This window comes from Acomys minous (genome assembly GCF_964271855.1).
Source record: "Acomys minous genome assembly, chromosome: 15".
NCBI lineage: Eukaryota > Metazoa > Chordata > Mammalia > Rodentia > Muridae > Acomys > Acomys minous.
This window is the reverse complement of record NC_140497.1, coordinates 15,927,254-15,951,802: the sequence shown is the minus strand read 5'-3', so window position 1 is coordinate 15,951,802 and position 24,549 is coordinate 15,927,254. Positions and strand designations below refer to the sequence as shown.

The window sequence follows — 24,549 nt, the reverse complement described above, 5'->3', positions numbered from 1 at the left end:
AAAATATGTAAGAGATTTATGGAGAAGAGTTGGAAAACTGTCAGTTTATATTAAATGTTATGTTTTCCTGTTGGTGTCTTTGAAAGCCTGAGCTACAGTTTTTTAATACAGTGACAACTTAGAAACGTTAGATGCAGCACCTCATCCGAACCCGTGTGTGGGAAAGCTGAGGGAGTGAGGCGGCCTCGGAGAATGGGGGTGTGTGGGGCCTAGGTGAAGAGGGCAGAGGTGAGGTAGTGAAGACCGCTCACTGGCAGAGCCTTGCCTTGGCCCCTGTGACTCCCAGGGTTGGTCTCTCGCACCTGGCAAACTAGTTAGAAATGATGAAAGACAGCGATGATGCCGGACAATCAGGCACAGCATGGGCCAGGTAGTCATTAGTTTTACAAAAGAAACACTGCTCTTTTAACTCTAAAGGTAGCATAGCTCAAACAACGCAGACACACACAGTAGGAAGTACACTGCTAACCGCTTCTTGGCTCTGCGGGATGCGGAACATGGGTCCAACGGGTTGGCTCATAATTTATGCTATTTGTATGTTTATGACGTTTTTAGAGTCACAGTTTGCCATATGTAACTAGAGCATTCCGTTTCAAATTACATGTATTTGCGTGTGGTCGGGGGAGGCCAGGGTGTGACCGATGGGACTCAGTTCTCTCCTTCTGTCATGTGGGTCCCAGGAATCAGTTCAGCCTGGCCGGCTGGCCAGCAAATCTTCACCAGCTGGACCACCTTCCAGCCCAAGTGTGGTATTTTGTAATTAGAATTATACGTAGAAAAAGTTTTAGTTTTTTTTTTTTTATTTATCCATAGGTAACCACTTAGTTATATTATGGTAGCAGTTTTTAAGCATACATAAGGATAGAGAGAAGTTATGAGCCCCTGTGCACGCGTTATCCAGGGTTAGTCTCGCTGTATGTGTCCTTTGTTCCTAAGTCCACTGTACCGTTATCACACATCTATACAGCTTATCACTGGACACTCAGCATGACCCACTAACTCACAAAGCCTTACACTGTACTAATATAAAATAATAATAATTGCTCGTCAGACATTTACCCAGAGTCTACATTTCCCAGGTTAGCTCAGTTTTCTCAATTGATTCATTTGAACAGGGGTCCAAACAGTCCCGTCTGTTGCATTTGGTTACAAGGCTTGTTTGTTTTGTTTTGCGAGACAGGGTTTCTCTGTGTGTAGCCTTAGCTGTCCTGGACTTGCTCTGTAGACCAGGCTGGCCTCGAACTCACAGAGATCCACCTGCCTCTGCCTCCCAAGTGCTGGGATTAAAGGCGTGCGCCACCATGCCTGGCACAAGGCTTTTTCAATGTAAGAAACTCCCAATTTCCCTTTTTGTGGCTTAGTAGAACATGGCACCTGAGCTCCTTCTTCAGCATTCAGCCCTAAAGCTGCTTAGATGGTCACAGAAGGAAGGCCTCACTGAGCTTGCGGTGTGGCTGGGAGCTCCTGAAATCAGGACACGTGGAAGACAGAGGGTGGGAGAGTCATGAGCCCAAGGTCATCTTGAGTAATGGTGAGATTATTCAAAAGCAACCAAGGACCGTAGAGACAGCAACAAAAAAGAATTATTGCTGGGTGTGGTGGCAAGCCCAGGACAGCCAAGGTTATACAGAGAAACCCTGTCTAAACAAAACAAAACAAAACAACAACAAAAGTAATGATACTAGGAGAGAAAGCTGTTTTGTGTTGGGCTTATTGAGGGACTATATCCAACTCCAACATGGCTTATTGTTCAGTTTGTACTTTTTTTTTTTTTTTTTTAAAGATAGGGTCTTGCTATAGCTTACTATGTCTCAATGGCTGGCCTTGAACTCCCAGAGATCTGCCTGTCCCTGCCTCCCAAGTGCTGAGATTAGAGTACTACCATGTCTCGCCCCGTCTTCCAGTTCTGGTGGTACTCAGTTTTACTGACAGCTTTAGGATCTCAGGGTGCATGACTACAGTTATTAACTGTTAATAGTTTGTATGTAAAATTTTCTTCTGCGGAACCCCTGGTGTAGTTACGTCACGGGAGACAGATGGTACTTGTTAGTATATATTAGAGTTGACCCATTAGATAGTAAAAATATCTCCTTCTCGTCAACTCCACCCAGCGTTTAGCACACTCTTTGGGTGTGCTTCAGGATGCGTAGGATGGAGGAAGAGAGGAGCACATGCTGCTGAGCTCTAGCACGGCACGCCCTCGTACTCAGTCTCCTGGTCTAAGGTTTTAAAATAAAAAGATTTATTTAAAAAAAAAAAAGCAGCTAGAGCATGCAGATACAAAATGTTTGAAAATAATTGTCACATACTCTCTGTTTCTCTCTCTGTTCGGATACAGACTGGCATTTTTCTTTTAGGAAGTATTTTCACCCTCAGCCTTACCTAAGATTGTATATAAAAATCATATGAGGCGCTGGTGACTTGGCTCATTGGGTAAGAGCACTGGCTGCTGTTCTAGAGGACCCAGATTCGATTTCCAACACCCATATGGTGGTTCACAACTGTCTGTAGCTCTGCTTCCAGTGGACCTGACATCCTTGTCTGACCTCTGTGACCTCTGTGGGTACCATTCATGCAAATGATTCACAGACATGTATGCAGGCAAAATACTATAAAATACAATACTAATATAAAATTAAAAAAAAATCACATGAGCGTCAGGTGATTTATTTTTCAGTGATTTGAATACTTAAAGTCTTTTGTTTTTGTTTTTTTTAAAGACGGGGGTCTCATTATGTAGTTCTGGAAGTCACTATGTGGACCAGGCTGGCCTGGAACTCACAGAAATCCTCCTGCCTCTGCCTCCCAAGTGTGCTGGGATTAAAAATGTTACCCGTTATGCCCAGCAGAATGCTCAGTTTTCATTTCCAGTATTTTGGTACCGTGTAGGCTCACTTCGTTTATATTTGTTGTTCTTTTTGCTGCAGACCTTCAACAGACGGCACATCTTTCTTCTTATGAAATTATAACTCCTTGGAGATTAACTAGAGAAAGAAGAGAAGCTCTGAGGCCCAATTCAGAGCAGGTATGTTATCTCTTGAGAACCATGACTGTAATGAAATTCCAGGCCTGTTCTTAATGAGAGGTGATATCTGCCAGTGGCTGGTTTAGGGATTAAGTAGTTATTAGTGCATTATCATATGGTGTTGGTATCCAGTGGACATTATTCTTGTAAAAAATAGCACGGTGGGGCTGGAGAGGTGGCTCAGAGGTTAAGAGCCCTGGCTGCTCTTCTAGAGGTCCTGAGTTCGATTCCTAGCAACCGCATGGTGGGTCATAACATCTATAATGTGATCTGGTGCCCTTTTCTGGCCTGCAGGTGTTCATGCAGGCAGAGCACTGTATACATAATAGTAAATAAATAAATCTTTAAAAAAATAGCACAGTGAGTTTTAGTATCTATCTATCTATCTATCTATCTATCTATCTATCTATCTATCTATCTATCTTTTGAGACAGGGTTTCTTTATGTTATTTTGGCTGTCCTAGACTTGCTTTGTAAACCAGGCTAGCCTTGAACTCACAGTGATCCGCCTGCCTCTGCTTCCCGAATGCGCCACCATGCCCGGCTAGTGTCTTTATTCTTAAGGTCAAAATGACCAATTCAAAACACAACAGAATGAAATAAGTAGAATTCTGTAGCTGAGTTGAGACTCTGGCTGCCGCCCTGCGGTGGCCTCAGTGCTTCAGGGTGACAATGAGAGTAAGCTTTACTTAATTTGTGATAGAATATTTGAGTATAGTGTGTCAAATACCGTGCTTGGGAATATTTACTCAAAATTGAGTTTTAATATCAAATACCTTATATGCCCATTCTAAAAATAAGATAAGTTGCCTAAATATAAGGAACTTGAGTGCTATTTTTGTATTGGAGGAAAAGGTCTTCAGTTGTTCAGGGGTAACCATGTAGCTGTTGGTCCATTTGTACATGAGCTGTTCTGAATCCTAAGGGCAACACACACACACACACACACACACACACACACACACACACACACGGTACGTATACATACATACAGGCAAAACTCGCATGTATGTAAACTAATGTAGGAGGCACAGAAGTCCTTGTGCTCATAGATAAGCAGTAGGGAAGCCATGACTGTTAGACATGCAGGCTTGTCTCCTCAGTGGCAGAGATAGCTGGGAGGGAAGGTACTGTAGTCTGGGGACCCTGGCTCTCTGTATGACGACACCATACCAGAGCCTCCCATAGGCCCTTAAGGTAACACATGTGTCCTATCTATAGAACCTGTCTTCCTGGAAGACGTCACATGCACTTCACTTTATAAGGAATTTTGATGTAGTCATGTCTTAAGCTTTATTGTGTGCGCGGGACTGAGCTAATTCTCACCAGGAAACTGTGCTGTCCTGAAACATGCCTGAAATAAACTATTGGGTGTCGGAGTGGAAGTTTGAACCAACACTGCCTATGGAGTCAGTTGAACTGAATTTTGTTTTTGCCTCTTGAATATTAACACTCTGTTGGCCGTGGTGTTTGGGGAGAGCCATGCAAAATAAAATAAATCTAAAACAAATTTAAAAAGAGTAGGCAATTACCCGTGATCAGGTATTAAAAAGGGACACAGATGGATAGAATAAATATTACTTAGGAATACTGTCTATAAACAGCTACAGTCAGTGCCAAGTTGTTTTAATTCAGGATAAACTTTCTTGCTTATTTTGATGTGCTGGAAAGTAAGTTACAACATGGTATTTTATTATTGATTTTTCCCTTCTTTATGTATTCAGGTGTCTTACGTCATCCAGGCTCAAGGAAAACAGCATATTATTCACTTGGAAAGAAACATGTAAGGGATTTCATTTATTTTGCCTTTTTAATTATGCTTTTTCCTCAATAGTATATTGATTTTTTTTCTAGGTTGATGTTGATTAGTAGACTGTGAGCCGCAGAATCAGCAGATTTAGTTCTTGCTGACCATGCTGCACAGTGGTGGGCCTGCAGCAGACGTGCACAAGAGTTTGTGCTGGGCCTGGCATGCTCTGACTGCTAAGAGGGATGTGCAGACGGGAGCCAAGCACCTATAGCTTAATTCTTTTCAAAGTCACCTTTAGGGAGAGTGAAGGGTGTGTGAGTGAGTGTGTGTGTGTGTGTGTGTGTGTGTGAAGGGTATGTGTGAGTGTGTAAAGGGTATGGGGTGTGTGTGAGTGTGTAAAGGATGTGAGGTGTGTGTGTGTGTGTGTGTGTGTGTGTGTGTGTGTGTGTAGGGTGTATGTATATCTATGCATAGTTGCTAGTGCCCCAATGGGTCAGCTTATGGAAAGACTCAATTCTGTAAGCTTCTCTCAGAAAAGACCTTACAAAGACACAGTGACTCAGGGACAAAGAAAACTCAGGGGTTGCAAAGGTTCAAGTACTCCAGGGTCTTTTCTTAGTCACAGGACTGCTTTGCCTTCAGATTTGCCACCAAAGCCTTCCTGTATTCAAGGGAACAGAGGCACAATTTCACCAGGGGCTTTCTGTGCCACATTGTCACATAGCTAAAGTCAGTCAGGGTGACCAATGAAACTGGGTGGAAGCCATTGGTTTATCCATCTCTGAGCAGAGGGAGAGTTGGTCTTGGGCACAATCCATCCTGCATCCCTGTCTTCCACAAGGCCTGGAGATCACCTCCGAGCTACTGTGATCAGTGTGAGAGAACCTTGCTTTGCCCTGGTTTACACACTGTTCCCTCAGCACGAGGAGGAAGCATTTTCTTTAACAGTCAACAGCAGACATTTGTCCTCATAAGTAGGTTAAAGCAGTGAATGTTTCTTGTTTACGCAGTACTTTGTAGAAAGAATATAAAATACTTACTTTTCTTGTACACGTGACAGTTTCAAACAGCCTGATTTGTTTTCTTCTTGTGAGTTATAGTATAAAAATTTAAGACTACTTTTGTTACCAGTTGGCATTTTATGTCAAGAGGGCAAATTTTAGCTTTACATTACACAGCTAGTGTTTCAGGCTCAAGTCTGTTTATTAGCTTTTATTTTTACAGTCACGCTTGTAAAAAATGGATCAGGTAAAAAGTTTTTAAAGTATAATTTCTACCCCTCGCTTCTGGGAATAATGTTTTATGAGCTGCGCCCTAATATATACTTGATATATTTATACTTGATATATTTAAATGGTTTGTTTTATTCCTCTTCTAGAGACCTTTTACCTAACGATTTTGTAGTTTACACCTACGATGAGCAAGGCTCCCTGCTCTCTGGCCATCCCAATGTACAGGTACTTTATTTTCTTCTTGATACTTTGCAGAATTTAAGACTGGTATCTAAATTGTGTTCCTGTCAGGTGCCCAGGCCGACTGTCCTGTTGCCAGCCCTACAGGACACCTTCCACATCCTTACATGATGGCGCTGGAGGAGGCTGATCTGGACTGGACAGCTCTCCTGTGCTGAGTAGCTACGATCTGTGTTGAAAAGTCTCTCTAACGACAGTTCTTAATGTGAGGGGGAAAATGAGGTTTCAAAGATGGAAAGTTTTACTGTTTTGGTAAAATATTAATCTTAATATTAATATGTAAAATAGTAATATTCATTTTTCACATCCAACAAAATCACATTTGCTTGTTGTCATGTATTCTGATGTTTTGACTTTTTTTTTTCCTTTCTGACATTCCTGAAGAGGTGTGGTCCTCTCTGAATCAGGCAACACAACACTCTCGGGACCGAGCTGCACTGGATTCTCGGCAGACGCCAAGCTTGGCCTTGTAGTGTCTTTTCTTCTTGGAGCAAAAGCGTTTCTAGTTTTGCTCAGGAGGAGGAATGTTAGCCATTTGGCCTTGTACATTTTTCTCCTTTTGCAGTAGTTTTAATGAGTAGTCTTTATTCCCATTGACTGTGTTATTTCACTTGAACTTTGCGCTGCCTTCCTCGCTGGGATTATGTCTGTCAGTAATGCACTTTGTGGGCATTCTTCAAATGAACAGGAAGCTAAGTCTTTAGTGTGCACTATACAAAAACATAAGGAAATGCTGACTTTACCCTGTCTATTTCAAGTCCACTATCTGCTTCCTTTATCTTAGTAAATATGTGCACATTGTTTAATAGGAAGCTTGTAGAAGAGATCAAATTTACAGATTAAATATACCAGATAGAAGATAACCTATCTTTTCATCCATCCAGAGATTGCTATGGTAACAAGCCCGAGACCGCAGTCGATGCCCCTGGAGCTCTTATTTTTTATAGAATTCCATTCCCATACAGGAACTGTTTAAGCTTGGATTCTGGCTCTGTGTTTATTGTTTGGTGAAGTTGTATCGACCTGTTTGTACTTTGATGTCTTCACTTTAACATGGGGATAGCAGTTATGACGTCCTGGAGTTACTAGAATGTTTGATAAATTAATACTTGAGGAGTGTTTATAAGAATAGTCTGGCAATTTATAAATAAATATAACTATTTATTACTGAAATACTATGTGCTTAAGATTGCAGCAATAGATTTTAATTGTAAAGAAACTAAAATGATTTAAGTTTCATAGGATGGTAGTATTTTGATAGATGTTTGAAATGTCAGGTATGAACATGGAGTATTTCAATTATTTCTTGGTTATTTTATATTGTTCAGGTAAATAAAAGTGTTTCTATTGATTTGAAATACAAAGTAAAACTTTGATACCCCAATTTCTTTGCATGTGGCTAGATTGTCCCGTAACATAATGACATGCCAGTGTCCACAATATGCAATTAATTAACATGTACAGTTACAAACTTTAAATGTTTTCCTCTAGATTCTACTTCTTAAGATTAAGCAGTTTATAAAGCTGTTTTCTGGGCTGGGCTCCCTCAGTTGGTGTGCTTTCATGTGGTGCACACCAGGCGTTTCTTTCCAGTAGCCTTGCAGTTTATCATTTCTGTAAACTTACAAGTATGATTTGTTGAGTTTTCGAGAACTATGCTAATGAAGAGAAACTTTCCGTTCTTTGAAAGTTTGCTGGAATGAACTGACAGAGATTAAACAGGAGAAAACAAATACAGATTTATTAACACATGAAAGGGGGAAGACCACAGTAGGGAAGGAAATCCCTGTGGTTACAGCTAGCTCACGTGCTCTGGAAGCTTGCATACCCTGCATTCTCTAGGAGTGGGAGAGCCCGGGAACACCATGGAGCGGGAAACAATGTTTGGGAGAACTGTACAGTCTTGGGGAGCACGCAGTGACCTGGGACAAAGTCCGCTTGGCCTTGGGACAGATGACAGTTTGTTAATGTTCCTCTGTGGGACGGAACAGAGCGAGGGTTTGTGACAAGAGTCTGCCTAAGTGTGTTGACAGACAGCAGGTTTTCATCGCGTGCATCTCCAGCTAATGAGATTTTGGTAATCCTGAAGGTATTGGGTCTTGGCAGATCTGGCCATAGATAGGGTAACTATAGCAGAACTAAATTGAGTGCTGTGGAAATCCTTCATAAAGGCAAGTTATTAAACAGATGTCATCAGGTTGTAGACTCCAGGGTCACCTGTTGGTCCTGGCCAGCTTTGCTGGTCCGCAGTGTGTCTTATCAGTGACATATTCCACCCAGAGTCCTGCTGCTTAATTGTTAACAGGGTCAGTAATTGGTTAAGGATTTGCCTCCGGGTTTCTCCTCTGGAAAGTTCCTGCTGAAAACAGTTACTATTTTTACCTGTACAGTTTACCTGACAAGTTATGTCAATCCCTCCACACTCAGATTTTTGTTCACCAGTTCCAGTATTCAGCATTTGCTCCACATCAGTTGTTACTATGGCGGTCATCATGTGATGGTGTTCTCTCTATGGGTATTGGGGTAGATTCGGGGAGTCTTTGTTTCCATGCACGGATGAGCATCTGTATACCTTCTGTCCTTTGTCCAGTTTTCTACTTAGTATTTGAGGCAGTGGTCCTCAACATTCCCAATGCTGTGACCCTTTAATACAGCTCCCCAGGTTGTGGTGACTCAACCTAAAATTATTTCATTGCTACTTCATAATTGCTGTTATGAATAGTACTGTAAATACCTGCCATGCAGATTATCTGATACATGACCCGTGTAAAAGGGTTGTTTGACCCCGTAAGGGGTGGCAACCCACAGGCTGAGAACCGCTGATTTAAGAGCTCTTTATATGAACGGAGAGTGACCCTTTGTTATGTAACTTACAAATATTTCCTTCTGGCCATTTTTGAGGGCCTTATATTTCTATCTTTTCATATAGAAGCTTACTTTTTTTTTAATGTAGTAAAGGTTTTTAGTTTTTTTTCTGTCATTGCACCTAGTCTTCTTTTTATTATTATTACAGAGTCTAACTGTGTAGCCCAGGTTGGCGTGACCTCTAGTTCCTCCCGCCTCCTGAGGGATTACTGTGCTGTACCACCATATGTGGTGTGTCTATGTTTTGAATAATAAACAGGAAGTTTTTCCTCTTCATCCATTTATTCACATTTCTTCAACATTTTATATGCTTTTGGTTTCTATATTTTGATTTTTTGATGCATGAGAATTTGTCTATATATGATACGAATTTTACTCTTCTCCATGTGTTGTTCAGTGGATTTATTATTAAAAGTGCATCTTGGCCCCGTGTGCTCAGATACACTTGGAGGTGAAGCCCTATAAGTACTTTGGTCTGTTGAGAGACTTGCTTGTTGGCCCGGATGTCAGTGCCAGGTGCCATCCTATTTACTCACCAGGCCTGGTATGCATTGTCATGTCTGGTAGAGTAGGGATTCCTGTGCTGTGACTTTTCTAATATGCTTTGGGGCTGTCTTACTTACAAGTGATAACTTTTCATGGTACTCAGGAGTTTGCTGTTGTTGAGTGACACTGATTTTTGCATTTCTAGCTACTTAATTTCTTGCCCCAGATTAAGGGAAAAGGTACTTAAACTTTATGAGGTGGCTAAATATATGTTCGTATAGCTAATGTGCCTTTGGGGGAAAAGAAACCTAGCAGATGTGACAGCCATCTCCTATGCAGAATGGCCTCCTCCCTGTGGGGCCTTCTCAGCCCTCACCAAGGTCCTTACACAGCAACTGTCTGTTGACTTTTCTGGGCTGTAACTTCAGATGTTAGACGCCACTGTTTCTGGCTTGAAAGGTCTGCGGGCGGGACTGTTTGTAGCTGATACCTTTGGAACTTGCCTGGCGTTTGTGTACTTGTTGGGTGGTAGCAGACTGTCTTCAGATAGCTCGGAGCACGGCAGTGGTATTTCCCAGGTTATCAAGCCCAGGAATTTGGTTAGCTTTGCAGTGTCTTCGTGATGGCTTTGAGCAGCGCAGCAGTAGTTGAAGAGCGTGTGCATTTCCCCTTTAGAGTCACTGTCACTATCGAGGCCACGTGGAGGGCGTGCACAATTCAGCGGTTGCCGTCAGCGCCTGCTTCGGACTCAGGTGAGGTATTACCTGTTTTCTTTCTGACTTTCTGCCTTTACCTCTCCTCTGCATTCCAAGTTGAATCATTTGGTGCTTAACAAAGTTGAATTCTGCTCTGAGATTACTAAAGATCTTTCCACCTAGGCTTCAGATATTCTTGGAATATTTGTTTAGAAAAATCTTAGTAATTGCTCATTTGTAATGCTCAATAGGATTTCTTTTTTCTTTTCTTTTTTTTTGAGATTACAGAAAATTTGCTCTTTGAAACAAAATGCATTTTAAATTCCTATAGCACTTTGTAAAATTATCTTCTGTATTATTTCATGCAAATCTCACAGTGACAGAAAAAGGTTTTATTATTGTCATATTCAGATAAGCAAACAAGGTTTAGAGAAGTCCTTGTCACATGCCAGTTGAAGTTATAGTGATGTTGTAGGCTGTAGCAACTGTCCTGGTTTGTTGATTGCACAATCTATTGAACTAATAGATACTACGTTTCATCTCAAATCAGCTATAAATGATGTCTCCCATTGTCCTCACTTGAGAAACAGCTCTTACTAAATGGTTGCTATGTGCCAGGCCGTAGTCTCAGTATCTTATGCGCATTAAATAACGTAATGAGAACGATTCTATGTAGATTGTATACCAAGGCAAAGGGTAAATGGCCTGCTGAGAGTCTCTGGGCTAGCAGAAAACATATTGTGGGGTAAAATCCTGGTGCTGGGTACTAGGTGCCTGCCTTCCTTGTCAACTGCTCATGTTGGACCTAAGTAAGTGGAGGGTCAAAGTTGACATTCATGTTGGCTGGACGCTAAAGCCTGTGTGCTTTTCTTTCTCGTGAGCTATAGCTTCTTTCTTAGAAACTAGGACTTAGGTTGAGTTTCTGATCCTTCTCGTGTATCTTGACAATGGTTTGTGTCACGCACTGTCTAGAGGATTGCTGCATTTCGAGAACACTAGCTTTGGGATTGAACCTCTGCACAATAGCTCTCGCTTTGAGCACATCTTTTACCCCATGGATGATGTGCACCAAGAACCGCTGAGATGTGGAGTTTCTAACAGGGATGCAGAGAGTGGAGCCACAGAGGGTGAGGAGGAAGAGCATCCGAGTGTGACTCAGCTGCTGCGGGTAAGGAGCATAGCATTCTCGGGGCTCAGGCACTAACTCGGGGATTGCTGTCTTTCCCCAGCTCCATGCCAGGTATTCATCAGAACCAGGCTACGAGAAGGGGAGCATCATGTGGTTCTGCATACCAGGAGGAGCGCTCGAATCTGAAGCAGTGAAATCCTATTAGGTGTCTCTGTGTAGACATTGCCCTCTGGCTCAGACAGCAGGGGCCGCTATACTTAGATGCTTCAAGCTCTAGGTTGGGGAAAGAGAGGGCTGAGGGAGGGAAGGAGAGAAGGTGGCGTGGAGGGGGGGAGAGAGGTAGATAGTTGGATTTAAGATAATTATACCTTGCTCTAGGAGAGGCAGAGGCAGGTGGATCACTGTGAGTTTGAGGCTAGCCTGGTCTACAAAGTGAGTAGCAGCCAAGGCTATACAGAGAAACCTTGTCTTGAGAAACAAACAAACAAAAGAGAAAGAAAAAAAGAAAATTATACTTTGGATAGCATTCAAGGACACCCAGGGCCCTGCTTTTGAGGCTTCTTGAGAAGGGTGACCTGGAGAGCTCAGGGTGTGGGGCTCTTAGGCAGCTAAGGTTTCCAGGGTCAGCTTCACCCAGCTACAGGGCTCCTCCTCTACGAGTGACACGGTGCCCCGTGCTGGATGAGGCAGTTTTGTTTTTTTTTGAGATTAAGAGGCGTGTGCTGGCTGGCGTAAGGCATATTTTAAATCAGCTGACACCTGACCATGACATTACTTAATCACCTTTCCTGGCCCACACTCTTTAACTGAGCAGTTAAGTGTTTGCTCAACCTGTTTTGTATGTATTTCTATAAAAAGGAGATAACTAGGCCATGCTTTCACACCAGTGACCCTGCTCCATTCTTTTCTCTTGGGTTTCAGCAGGTGTCTTTCTTTCTGTATTAGCATTGTAGTCAAGTTTCCATTAAAAGATGTATGTCTATGTGTTTTAGTTTTAAAAAACCCCAGCAATTCTACTGCTTCAAACACATGGATAACTGATTTTATCTTTACAGCTCTTCTCTTGATAATACAAATAACAGCTAACACTTTTTGTTTTGTTGACATAGGTATCCTAAGTGAAACAACTTATAATGTTTTACAGATGTGAAATCAATGAGTAGATTAGGTCTGATCATTACGCAAACAGAAGGTGTCTGGTCCCCTAACAAACTTCTGCTCTCCCGGCGCTTGTGTTTTTACAGAGAAGAAGAGCTGTGCTCCCGCAGACCCGCTACGTGGAGCTGTTCATCGTTGTAGACAAGGAAAGGGTAGGAATTGCTGACTTGCTTTTTTCCCTTTTCATGAAAAAGCAGTTGAGAAGTAACTTATGAAGGAAATACAAAACATGGTAAATAGTTACCTTGACTTAAGGGATAATTTCAAAACAAAAATAGCATATTTATTGGTTGATTGATCAGTTGGTTGATTGGTTGATTGACAGGGTCCTGCTGTGTCTTGAGCTCCTAATCTTCCCGAGTCTCCTGAGTGCTGGAATCACGGGTGTGCGCTGGAGCCCCCTTAGCTTCTTCTGTACCCCTGAATGGCGCAGCGTACCCCTGTTCTTTGTACTGGCGGTCTTAGGCTGTATTTGGCACCCAGTCACTCAGGTCTTGAGAGCTTCTCAGATTCCTTAACAGGCTGTGGCTATAAACCGGGACAGTCGGATGCGGCCACATGAGGTTGCTTTAATTTGTGATGCTCCAGAGGATGTGTTCCTCGCTCTAGAGACCAGGGCTGGGTCCTGGCATGCCTTAGAAGAAGCACTTATGTTTTCAGGGTACAGGACAACACCAGGGCACTTTCTATATTTGTTCTTCAAGACCGAGCTACTTGTTCTGCTGCCTTCTTTTCAGCTACTACAGGAGCATCAGTTTCTGATGTGGCTCCTAAATAATTTAGCATATAGATTATTGGAAATGTTCTGGGTGACTTTTACTATTTATAGGAACTATTTGATCAGCAGGTCTTTTCCTGTAAGCCATAGAGAACATTTTGAAGATCATGTTTCCTGGTGTCAAGAGTCCACCCATATTGTATGTAGGTTGGTAGAAGGCCTGGTTAGCGAGAGGTGCACTGCTGGTAGAAGGCCACGCAAGGGAAGGTGAGCCGGCGTGACCCCAGCTAGCTCCAGCCGCGCCAGGAAAATCGTGTAGAATGTTTTGGACGAGTGGCACAAGTAGAGACTGAAAGTATTTTTTTTCTATTATTCCCTCCAGATAGACGGGTTATGTTCATATAGAAAAATGGTTCAGGATAAAAGTGGCTCCATTTCCACCAAGCTCTGTTAAATGCAGGATCTTGCTGAGCAGATACAACCGCAGATTCTGTTGTTAAGACCTTTGTCATGGAGTGAAGTCACAAGCTCTGTAAGATTTTCTTTTTGTTAGCAAGTAGGCTGTTTAAAATAACATTAAAATAGACATGCTAATTTAGCCAGCTATAAGAGAAGGGCGCATAAAATATTTGGTTTAACATAGTCAAATTTCTATATATCTCTTTTTCTAACCACATATAACTTCTGAGCTCTGGACTAATCTCTCATTGTTACTTTAGAGTAGGGGCTAGAAATAGTTTATTGTTGGTGTCATTAGTCTGAGAAATAAAAAATTAGGACATCTACTAGTTTTTCTTTCTTTTTTTCTAAGTGTTTTGTTTAGGATTATGCGTTCAGAGTACTTTGCATTAAAATCAGTAAAAATAACATTAAGAAGAAAATTTGTTCTAAATTTACATGCATTTGAAGAAAACTAGGACTTCAATGCATCTCTGTATTATTGTGCCTTATTATTATTATTATTTATTTATCACTTAAGCATGTCCCTTAGTGTATTAATTACATTGTTTCTGTGATAAAGCACCCTGACTAAGGCAACTTACAGAACAAGGAGTTTATTTTGGCTTATGGTTTCTGAGGGTTAGATCCATGTTGGTGGGGACAGCATGGCAGCAGGTGGCAGGCATGGTGGCTGGAGCTAAGGGCTGAGAGCTCACATCTCAACCAGGAGCTCAAAGCACAGAGAGCCAACTGGAAGTGGCGGGAGGGGAAGGATTTTCCTTACAAAGCTGGTCCCCAGTGACATACTTCCTCCAGAAAGTCCCCACCTCCCAACCTCCCCAAATAGTGCTTTTGTCTGAGGACCAAGTGTTCAAATGCCCCAGACTACGGGAGACATTTCTAATTCAGAATACCACACTGAAACTCATCCATTTGAAATGCTGGTAAGTGTCTAGATGCCCCCGGCTTTGGTTCAGAAGAAGTCCTTGGACTTTTCAGTGTAGGGATTACAGGCATCTTTCCTGTTTCGCTGCTTTGTGATCATGTTTTTCTTGCATCTTTTCAGTATGACATGATGGGAGGAAACCAGACTGCTGTGAGAGAAGAGATGATCCGCTTAGCAAACTACCTGGACAGCGTAAGTTGTTTTCCTTCTCCGTGCTGCTCTCCCATAGCCTCAGAGCAGAGTTCACAATGTGTCGTTTTTAAGCTCTGGCCATCAGATGGATAAATATTTGTTCTGTAACTTTTAAAGTATTGTTTAAAAGGAAAACAAATGTAGGAAGACTCTGAAACGATCAGGAGCGTTCATATCAGCATCTGTCTTATCCTCAGAGTAGATGGGGAGTGGGGGTTGGGGTGGGGAGGGTGGGGCAGGGGCTCTGATGTTTATTAAAGAACCTTTGCTTTTCTTAATGGAAAGAATAGGTGGTTTGTTTGTTTGGTTTTTTTTTTTCCCTTGGTTTTTCCGAGATAGGGTTTCTCTGTGTAGCCTTGGCTGTCTTGGACTCACTTTGTAGACCAGGCTGGCCTCGAACTAACAGAGATCCGCCTGCCTCTGCCTCCTTGAGTGCTGGGATTACAGGTGTGCGCCACCGCAGCTGACTCTAAGAATAGTATTTTTAATAATGCTGCTGTGTGTCTCCAAAGTTTAAATGTCCCATCATCTTTCTGTAGTGTCACTCTGAGACAGGAAAAAAAAACCCCTTTATCACACGGGCCAGTAACAACATTCAAGATCCAGATCACTGCAGTGTGATAAGTAGACTACAAATAAGGAAAGTTTTATAATGAAATTTACTTAAAACTTTTAACTTCCTGTATTTGTCAGGTTTTATAGTGGGAATTAAACGTAGCTTGAATCTTAGTTCTTTGTCCTTGTGGGTGAAGTTTAGATTTTCGTTCTGGGGGAGGGAATTATGTTTTTAATTTTATTGGTTACATTCCTTCATAAATATTTATACTCCACTGGATGTGGTACCATGCATCTATAATCCTAGGACTCGGTGACCGAAACAGAAGGTCAGGAGTTCAAGGTCATCCTTAGCAACACCGAAAATTCAAGGCCAGTGTGAACTTGACACCCTGTTCTAGTCACCACCCCCATTTCTTCTTACATTCTTAATATTTCTGTTTTCTCTTTAGATGTATATCATGTTAAACATTCGAATCGTGCTAGTTGGACTAGAAATTTGGACAGATAGAAACCCGATCAATATAATTGGAGGTGCTGGCGATGTGTTGGGCAACTTCGTACAGTGGCGGGAAAAGTTTCTCATACCACGTCGGAGACATGACAGTGCTCAGTTGGTTTTGTAAGTAGCTTTAAAAAAAACGATATGAGTGAAATGATCAGAACAATGACTTTGGCTAATTTTGTTGCAGTGATGTATTCTCTTATGTGTAGAAGCATTTGTGTCTGACTCATCCTCGTCTTCACCCCATGTCTTTCTGCTTTCCTTGCTTTGTTACAGCATATTTTACAGTTATTTTTTGTGAAAGATTATATGGAGAGGGAAAAAAATTGGTTTCTTGCTGAAAACATTTTCACATAATCAGCATAGAGTTTAAAGGTCATCTCAATTTGAGCTCTGAGTTTTGCTTTTTAGGTTTTTGTAACTATCTTTGACTACTTAGCTAGGTATAAAATTCTGGGCTTATTTCTTTTTACAAAATTGAAGGAAATCCCTTGTGAATATATTTATTGTGCTGCTCTTCTCAATAACATTTGTTGAATGAATAAATATAATACATTTTTAGAAATATTTTTAACCAGAAGATAATTAACACCAAGAAAATACCCAATCTTGGCTTGTGTACATAAAGGCATCATTTGTATGAAAAATTTTAAAAGATTATATTTGTAATACTAACTTCATGCTCACTAGATAAAATGCTATTTATCTTTGTCACTTTTCTTCCGGTGTCTATAGGTTTTGTCAATGTGGTTAAGATTACCTAAATAAATAGGACCAATAAGTTTCTCTTTCCTCCAAGTACATTTTATAATTTTGCATTTTCATTTAGGAAGAAAGGCTTTGGTGGGACTGCAGGAATGGCATTTGTAGGAACAGTATGTTCACGGAGCCACGCAGGTGGGATTAATGTGGTATGTTGTTCCTTATGTACAATTTTGGATATAGGCTTTAGGACCATCTCCACCACTTGCTGACTCTGCACTTTTCCCCCAGATCCTTACAGCAGTATTTGTACATCGTGAAGGACACAGCAAGAATAGCATCTGTGTTCTTTCCTAGAGACTAGGTCAAGTTTTTAATATTTATTATATGTTATCTATTCCAGTTTTCTTTTATGTTTCTGTGATAAACACCATGACAAAAATGAACTTAGGGGAGGAAAGGGTTTACTTGGCTTACAGTTCAACAAATATATTTGGCATGTATTTGCATCACTTAGGGATGTAAGGCCAAGAGCTCAGAGCAGGAGCTTGAAGCGGCACCTACACAGGAGTGATGTGTACCTGTTCTCTGGCTCATGTTTGGATAGCTTTCTTATGCAGGACCACTTGCTAAGGGGTGGGACTGCCCGCAGTGGGTTTGGCCCTCTGAGATCCAATGACATTTGTTAATAGAAAGAAATACATTGAATATATGTCTGATCCAGGCAGTTCTTCAGTTGAAGTGCCCCTCTTTCCAGGTGTGTCAAAACGACAACAAAATTAGCCAGGATATTATTATTATTTTTTAATGAACGATGCAGCAGGCTCCATTTCAAAGAACTCAGCTTGTTTTTCTTATAAGCTCCAGGGCATGATCTGCTGATGCTGGATTATCAGCACACGAGTCATTCCAGGTTCCTATGAGTGAACAAATGCAGAAAGGCTGACACGGGATGCTGCTGGGTCGCCATAAAGTCAGCCTTGTAGTGGGTACATTGCCTTTGACGAAAGAGTAACCTGACCAAGAAAACCCTTTCTAGTGCACCTTCCTGTGTCCTTTCAGTTTGGGCAGATCACCGTGGAGACATTCGCATCCATTGTTGCTCACGAGCTGGGACATAACCTTGGCATGAACCACGATGACGGGAGAGAGTGTTTCTGTGGAGCCAAGAGCTGCATCATGAACTCAGGGGCATCGTGAGTAGCTGAGCCTTTTCTACCTCAGTATGACTGTGTAGATCCGTATTTCTCCTATTTATTTACTGTGTGTGTGTGTGTGTGTGTGTGTGTGTGTGTGTGTGACTGTGTGTATGCCTCTATAGGGAATTATTACTTGTGTGTAGGAACCCAGGAGGCCAGAAGAGGGCGTCAGATCCCCTGGAGCTGGAGTCACAGACAGTTGTGAGCTGCTCCGTGTAGGTGCTGGAAACTGAATCTGGGTCTTCCAGAAGAAGAGCAAGTTCTGCTAACTGCTCCCTCACCTCTCCGGTCCCAGAGCAGCATTTCATAAGTCTGATGTCTGTATTTTTAAAATAGGAAACCTTGTTTGTTGTTCTCTAAAATATACCAGTGAGAGATGCATTTTTTAATTAAGTCATACCAGAGAGCTTTGCAGGTTCCATTTGTTAGTATACTCTCCTGCAATGAAGCTAATGACAAGAAGAATACGAGAACACGAGCAAACTTCTAGCTAGCGTCAGTGCGCTTTCGGGTAGGCAGAAGGGCTCGGAGAGCACCTGCCTGATGAACCCTCGCTCAGACCAGCCGTTCTCCTAGTTCTGCCTCCCTAGTGCTGGGACTGTAAGCATCTGAGATGTGTGTGTGTGTGTGTGTGTGTGTGTGTGTGTGTGTGTGTGTGTGTGTGTGTGTGTATAACTGTTCACTCTTTAAGCACTCCCTCCCAACACAGTTCCCTCCTAGCTTCATGCCATCATCCCTTTCCTCTTTAAAAAAAAATACATGGAATCCGACTAGTGTTGCCTCTGGAGCATAGCAGCCTACTGACTGCCTCACCTTAGAAGAACGTGATTGTCCGTCCCCTAGACGCCATTACTCACAGTAGCTTCTGAGCTAGGGGTGCGAAAGCCTTGTGAACTCTTGCTCCTCTTGTATTGGAATCCTGACTGGCTTTTGTATTGTGCATGCAACACAGCTGCTATTAGTTCGTGAGAGCAATAGCCACGCCATATCCAGAAGACTGTTTCATAGTACTCCATCTCTTCCTCCTTTTTTCCCCCCATTTTTTGAGACGGGGTCTCTCTGTGTTAACCTTGGCTGTCCTAGACTCACTTTGTAGATCAGGCTGGCCTCGAACTCACAGCGATCACCTGCCTCTGCCTCCCGAGTGCTGAGACTAAAGGCGTGCGCCACCACACCTGGCTCTTCCTCTTCCTCTTCCGTTGTTCCCTTTCCCCTCTTCTACAGTGTTCTTTCAGCCACAGGGTGAGAGTTAGGCTGACATAGTTGCCACATTCAGGGTTTGTACTCATGATCGCCTATTCTCAGCATTTTGACCAATCAGTAAGTTTGTATTCAGTGCTGCCTACTACAAGAAGAGTCCTCTGACCAAGGTTGAGGGCAACACAAATCTATGGGTTTTTAAACATGACTGAAGACATTTCCCTGTGACCTATGAACCTTCCCAGAAGTAGACCAAGTTTTGACCAAGTTTATAGTGTTGGGCATGAATCCCTTTCTCTTCAGCAAGTCTCAGACCCGACCAGAAAGTAATGAGTGATGATTCCTACAGCCTTCATGACAAGTTGCACTAGTGGGCCCATCTGGCAGGTTGGCTCTTGTAGCATGTAGTATCCAGAGCTGAGTGAGACCTTCAGTACTTTCGGTTGCTCTGTAGCTCACAGAGGGAGGACGTTTTTAGAGCAGTTGCAGGTCGATTTCTCTGTGTCCTGCAACCAAAAACGTGTGATGTCTTCAGTAGGTTCTTACCATCTGGTTCTTGTGGGCAACCATGAGTAATGGTCAGAGCCTGTCTGGTTGCGGGGCCTCTTGGACCTTTCGGACCTGCTGCTTGTAGGGAAGTAGCCCATGTCTTCCCTGCACTGAGATTTTGGTTTGATAACTTATGTCTTCTGGGAATAGCATTACCAAATGTACACCATCTCTTTTTAAATATAATTTGAAATTAGCTTACAAAGTACTGGGTTTCCATGGCTTTTCATACATCCTTAATTTTGGTTAACACACTCCTCGTTTCTTCTCTCTCCTGTCCCCGTCGCTTAGGCCTCTCAGTATATCTACTCCTATTACACGCCTCCTTCTATATCTTTCCATTAAGACCCCTCTCCCCTCTTTCTCGGGAGTCTCCGTTAGCTTTCTGACCTTTATAGACAGTCCAAGTTAAACACACAATTGTAACTTCAAAGTTGGAATCCACATCTGAGAGAGAAAGCGATGTTCTGTCTTCCTGAGCCTGGGATACCTCACTTGACGCGTTTTCTAGTTCCATCAGTTCTTCTGTAAACTTCCATGACTTTAGTTTCTTCACAGCTGAATTTCATTCTTTATGTGTTCCTCATTTTCATTATCTGCTTAGAACATTTAGGCGGACGATTTCCTTGCTGTTGTGAATGAAGCGGCAGTAAACACTAATGTACAAATATCTCTGTAGGAGGACGTGGAGTCCTTTGTGTGTTTGCCCAGGAGTGGCATAACTGGGGTACACACTACTTCTGTTTTCAGTTGTTTTACCCCCTCAACTGATTTCCATAGTGCCGGCACCAATTTTCCTTCCTTGCACAGTATATACGGAGTTGGATAGGTTTATAGTACCAAGGATGCTTTCCTTCCACTTGCCCAAGCCTGAAGTCCAATTAGTTGGCTGTTGGTTACTGCCAAAATAGAACAGTATTGTACCTCCAGGGATAGTCTCTGGTGTTGGTCATTGTTGCCACTGACACATCACAGCTGGGTGGGGCTGCTGGCTGAGTGTGAGACCTGAAACACTGAAACTGCCAGAAGAAAACATAGGCAGCATAGTTAAAGTAACCTTTATCCTCCTGATTTGTCATCTCCGAGGCTTACTGCCTCCATCAACTAAGGCAGGCTTAGTCCGGGAAGCTCTGAGACTGCCTGCTGAATAAGCTCACCCTTTCTAGTTCTTTTTGAGCTTTGGCTGGCTAGCTCAACTGATGTTCTGGCACAAACTCCTCGCCAAGCTGACTGATTCAATCTGGCTTCCCTCAGTTTCCCACTGAGTTGCTCTGCTTGGCCTCACACTGACTCTAGCAATCTGTTCTAGTCTTCTGGCTCCTCCTCATTCTCTGCTTTTCTTTTTACTGGTTGGTGTTTAGCTTGTTCTACAGCCTGTCTCAGTCAAACTCTGCTGGTAAAAACTGCCTTTGAATTCCATGAACTGAACTGCCACGAACTCAACACCACTGCACTGCCTCTCACCTCATTCACAGATGAGACCCCAGAGGTCTGCAAGCCTCTGCCTCCTGAGTGCTGGGATTAAAGGTGTGAACCACCACACCTGGACCCAAGCTTTTCTTTACCTGAAACTTGCTGCATGCCCGCTGGCCTTGAACTCTGATCTGCTTGCCTCTGTCTCCAGGGATTGAAGGCGTGTCTGTATTCCAGCCAGGAGAGAATCTTTGCCAGCCATAAGTCTGATAGAGGATTAAAAACAGTCAAGAAAACAAGTGACCCAACTAAGAAAAAGGATATAGATCTAAACAGAGTTTTCAAAAGAGGAAATAAAAATGGCTAAGAAAAAGGTGTCCAACAATCTTATCCATTAGGGAAATGTAAATGAATACAGAAACAGTCTAACTTCAGGAATTCTCACCTGTCAGTTATTGACCTTATTTTATGAATGATTAGGATCCCATTCAGAACATTTTTACCTGTGGCTATAGCTTAAACTGTATTCCCAACTCTTTTTATTTTTTATTTTATTTTATTTTTCAAGACAGGGTTTCTCTGTGTAACCCTGGCTGTCCTGCACTCACTTTGTAGACCAGGCTGGCCTTGAACACAGTGATCCACCTGCCTCTGCCTCCCAAGTGCTGAGATTAAAGGTGCGTGCCACCACCCCCCGGCCTGTATTCCTTACTTTTTCCTCTAGTCGCGTCTGAATTTCAGGTGTTACACTGAGGTTCTTCATTTGGAGTTGAGTTTTGTGCAGGGTGAGTGATAAGGATTCAGTTTCTGTCCACTACACATAGTAACTCAGTGTCCCCAGCACCATGTGTTGAAGATGACGTGTTTTGTCTAAAGACAGATAGATGGCCATGTTGTGTATGTAGAAAGAGGACCTTGTGCCTGGCGTCTACTCTGTTGCATTAACCTCCGTTCTGCTTTTGTGTCAGTACCCTGCCAGCCTTACTAGGATGGCTCTGCAGTGTAACCTGAAGTGAAGTATGCCAACTCCTCTAGAAGTATTAGTTTTACTAAGGATGCTTTGACTATCTTTTGACTATGTTTTGACTATGCTTGACTATGTTTTACTAAGGAAGCTGTGACTAACATTCACAGCTTCGATGTGAATGTTAAGACTGATTTTTCTGATTCTGTGAAGACCGTCACTGGAGCTTTGGCTGGGATTACATTGAATCTGTAGCTTGATTTTGGTAGCTGTTTTCACAGCGTGACTCTTCCAGTCCATGAGCAGGACACGTCTTTTCATCTTACAGTGTCTCCTTCAGTTTCCTTCTTCAGTGCTGCAAAGTTTTCACTATAGATGACTTTCACATAATTGTTTAGGGTTATTCTAAGGTATTTTATCTTATATTTTGAGACTATTGTTAATGAGATAATGATTTTTTTTTTCTCAGTATGGTTGTTACTGATATATAGGAAGGCTGTTGGTTTTTGTATATTTATTTGTATCCTTTCACTTTGCTGAAAGTGTTTATCAGCTTTAAGAGTTTTCAGAGGGAAGCCAGGTGGTAGCAGCACACACCTTTAGTCCCAGCAGAGTGGTTTCATGACAGTCAGGACTCACAAAACAACCCTGTCTTAAAAACAACAACAGCAGCAGCAGCAACAACAACAACAGAGTTTCGAAGGGAGTCATTAGGGCCTCTGAGGCATAGGAACATGTCATCTGTAAGTAGGGGTTCTTTGGTTTTTCTTCCTTTCCTGTTCACATCTCTTTTATTTGCTCCTCTGATTGTCTTGGCTAAGGTTTCTACTACTGTGATAAAACACCATGACCAAAAGCACCTAGGGGAGGAAAGGGCTTATTTTAGCTCCTCGGTTCCACATCACAGTCCATCACCGAGGGAAGCCAGGGCAGGAAGCTGGAGGCAGGAGCTGAAGCAGAGGCCGTGGAGGATGCCGCTTACAGGCTTGCTCGGCATGGCTTGCTGGGCATGATTTCTGTTCTTTTTTTTTTTAAAAGAAATTATTAGTTTTTGAATTTATAATATAATTACATCATTTATCCCTTGCCTTTCTGCCCTCCAGACCTTCCTTCATTTTTATGCCTGTAGAACAAGCTTCTCCTCCTTCATCATCATCGTCTGATGTGTGATGTCATGTGTACCTTGGAATTCCCATGCTACCTGTTTATTATTTTGTTTTTGTCCTTGGTGAATTGTCTTGGGCTCAGGCATTCTGTTTTTGTTTTGATTCCTTTTATTTTGGAGACTTTCCAGTGAGGTTTTTTTTTTTTTTTAAATTTGACTTACTATGTTTTTTGCTTCCAACATTTCAGATTAGTTATTTTTTTCCTCAGTATTTCTATTTCTTTGTCGATTTCTCCCTTCATCTCATTCCTTGCTTTTATTATTTCATTCAGCTGTTTGTCTCTTTGAACATAGTTACAATCATTTCTCTTTATAGGGTTTCATGTCACTAACTCTCTCTTAGGTGTCATTGCTGAAGTTTAAAGACTTTGGAGGAGATGTGTGCCCTGGTTTTTTCCATGTTTATTATCCGTGTACAGCCCTGAGGATTGTGTGTCTGGGGTTATTTTATTGCTTGGTTCACTTATTTTTATCAGCTCCATTCTTCCAGTTGAAGTATTTCTAGTTTTCAAATGGGACTTGGATATGATAGAGTTGAGCATATAGTTAAGAAAATAATTCCTCAGTCCGGGGACTCAGGTGCCTGGTATGAATTCTATATTATTCTTGGAGTAGTGGTTTTTTTTTTTTTTTTTTTTTTTTTTTTTTGAGACAGGGTTTCTCTATGTAGTCTTGGCTATCCTGGACTCATTTTTGTAGACCAGGCTGGCCTTGAACTCACAGTGAGTGGAGTATTTTTTTGTTTTAATTTATTTTTATTTATTTATTTATTTTTATGTGCATTGGTGTTTTGCCTGCATGCATGTCTGTGTGAGGTGTCAGATCTTGGAGTTATAGACAGTTGTGAACTGCCATATGGGTGCTGGGAATTGAACCCAGATCCTCTGGAATAGCAGTCAGTGCTCTTAACCTCTGAGCCATCTCTCCAGCCCTGAGTGGAGTATTTTTTAAAAAGATTTATTCATTGGTTTTTGTTTTAGCATTTGCTGGCATGTACATCCATGCACTATATGAGCAGTGCTAGGAGAGGTCAGAAGAGAGCATCAGATCTGGAACTAGAGGTACAAGTGGTTGTGGGCCACCTTGTGGTGCTGGGAATTGAACCCGGGTCCCCCGTCAGAGCAGCCAGTGCTCTTAACCACTGAGCCATCTCTCCAGCCCCTGAAGTAGAGCAGCCGTAGGTGTTTGATACTGCCACTGTTCACACACTGTACTGCTAGTGAGTCAACTGATCACAGTGATGGTGAGGCATCTGTGCTGGAATGAGCCATTTGTGTTTTCTTCTCATGGCTCATACTGTGTGTACTGGGGGAGGGGAGGGTAAGCACATCACACTGCAGATAACAGGACTGGGAAAGTCACATATATAGCATTTTAGAAAAATAAAGCTCAATTCTGAATGAGACCAGGTGAGTTTTTA

The 24,549-nt window shown here is 42.2% G+C and overlaps 1 protein-coding gene across 1 annotated transcript in view; it reads left to right on the top strand.

Moving 5' to 3' along the window:
- The window catches only part of ADAM9 (ADAM metallopeptidase domain 9), a 71,389-nt gene that overhangs the window by 6,755 nt on the left and 40,085 nt on the right, over positions 1–24,549 (top strand). The window contains exons 2-11 of the mRNA XM_084760646.1: positions 2,928–3,025; positions 4,750–4,808; positions 6,154–6,232; positions 10,274–10,350; positions 11,266–11,461; positions 12,667–12,732; positions 14,806–14,877; positions 15,885–16,054; positions 16,767–16,848; positions 17,702–17,835. Of these exons, the coding sequence (XP_084616772.1) occupies positions 2,928–3,025; positions 4,750–4,808; positions 6,154–6,232; positions 10,274–10,350; positions 11,266–11,461; positions 12,667–12,732; positions 14,806–14,877; positions 15,885–16,054; positions 16,767–16,848; positions 17,702–17,835 (1,033 nt within the window). The remainder of the gene's footprint in view (positions 1–2,927; positions 3,026–4,749; positions 4,809–6,153; positions 6,233–10,273; positions 10,351–11,265; positions 11,462–12,666; positions 12,733–14,805; positions 14,878–15,884; positions 16,055–16,766; positions 16,849–17,701; positions 17,836–24,549) is intronic.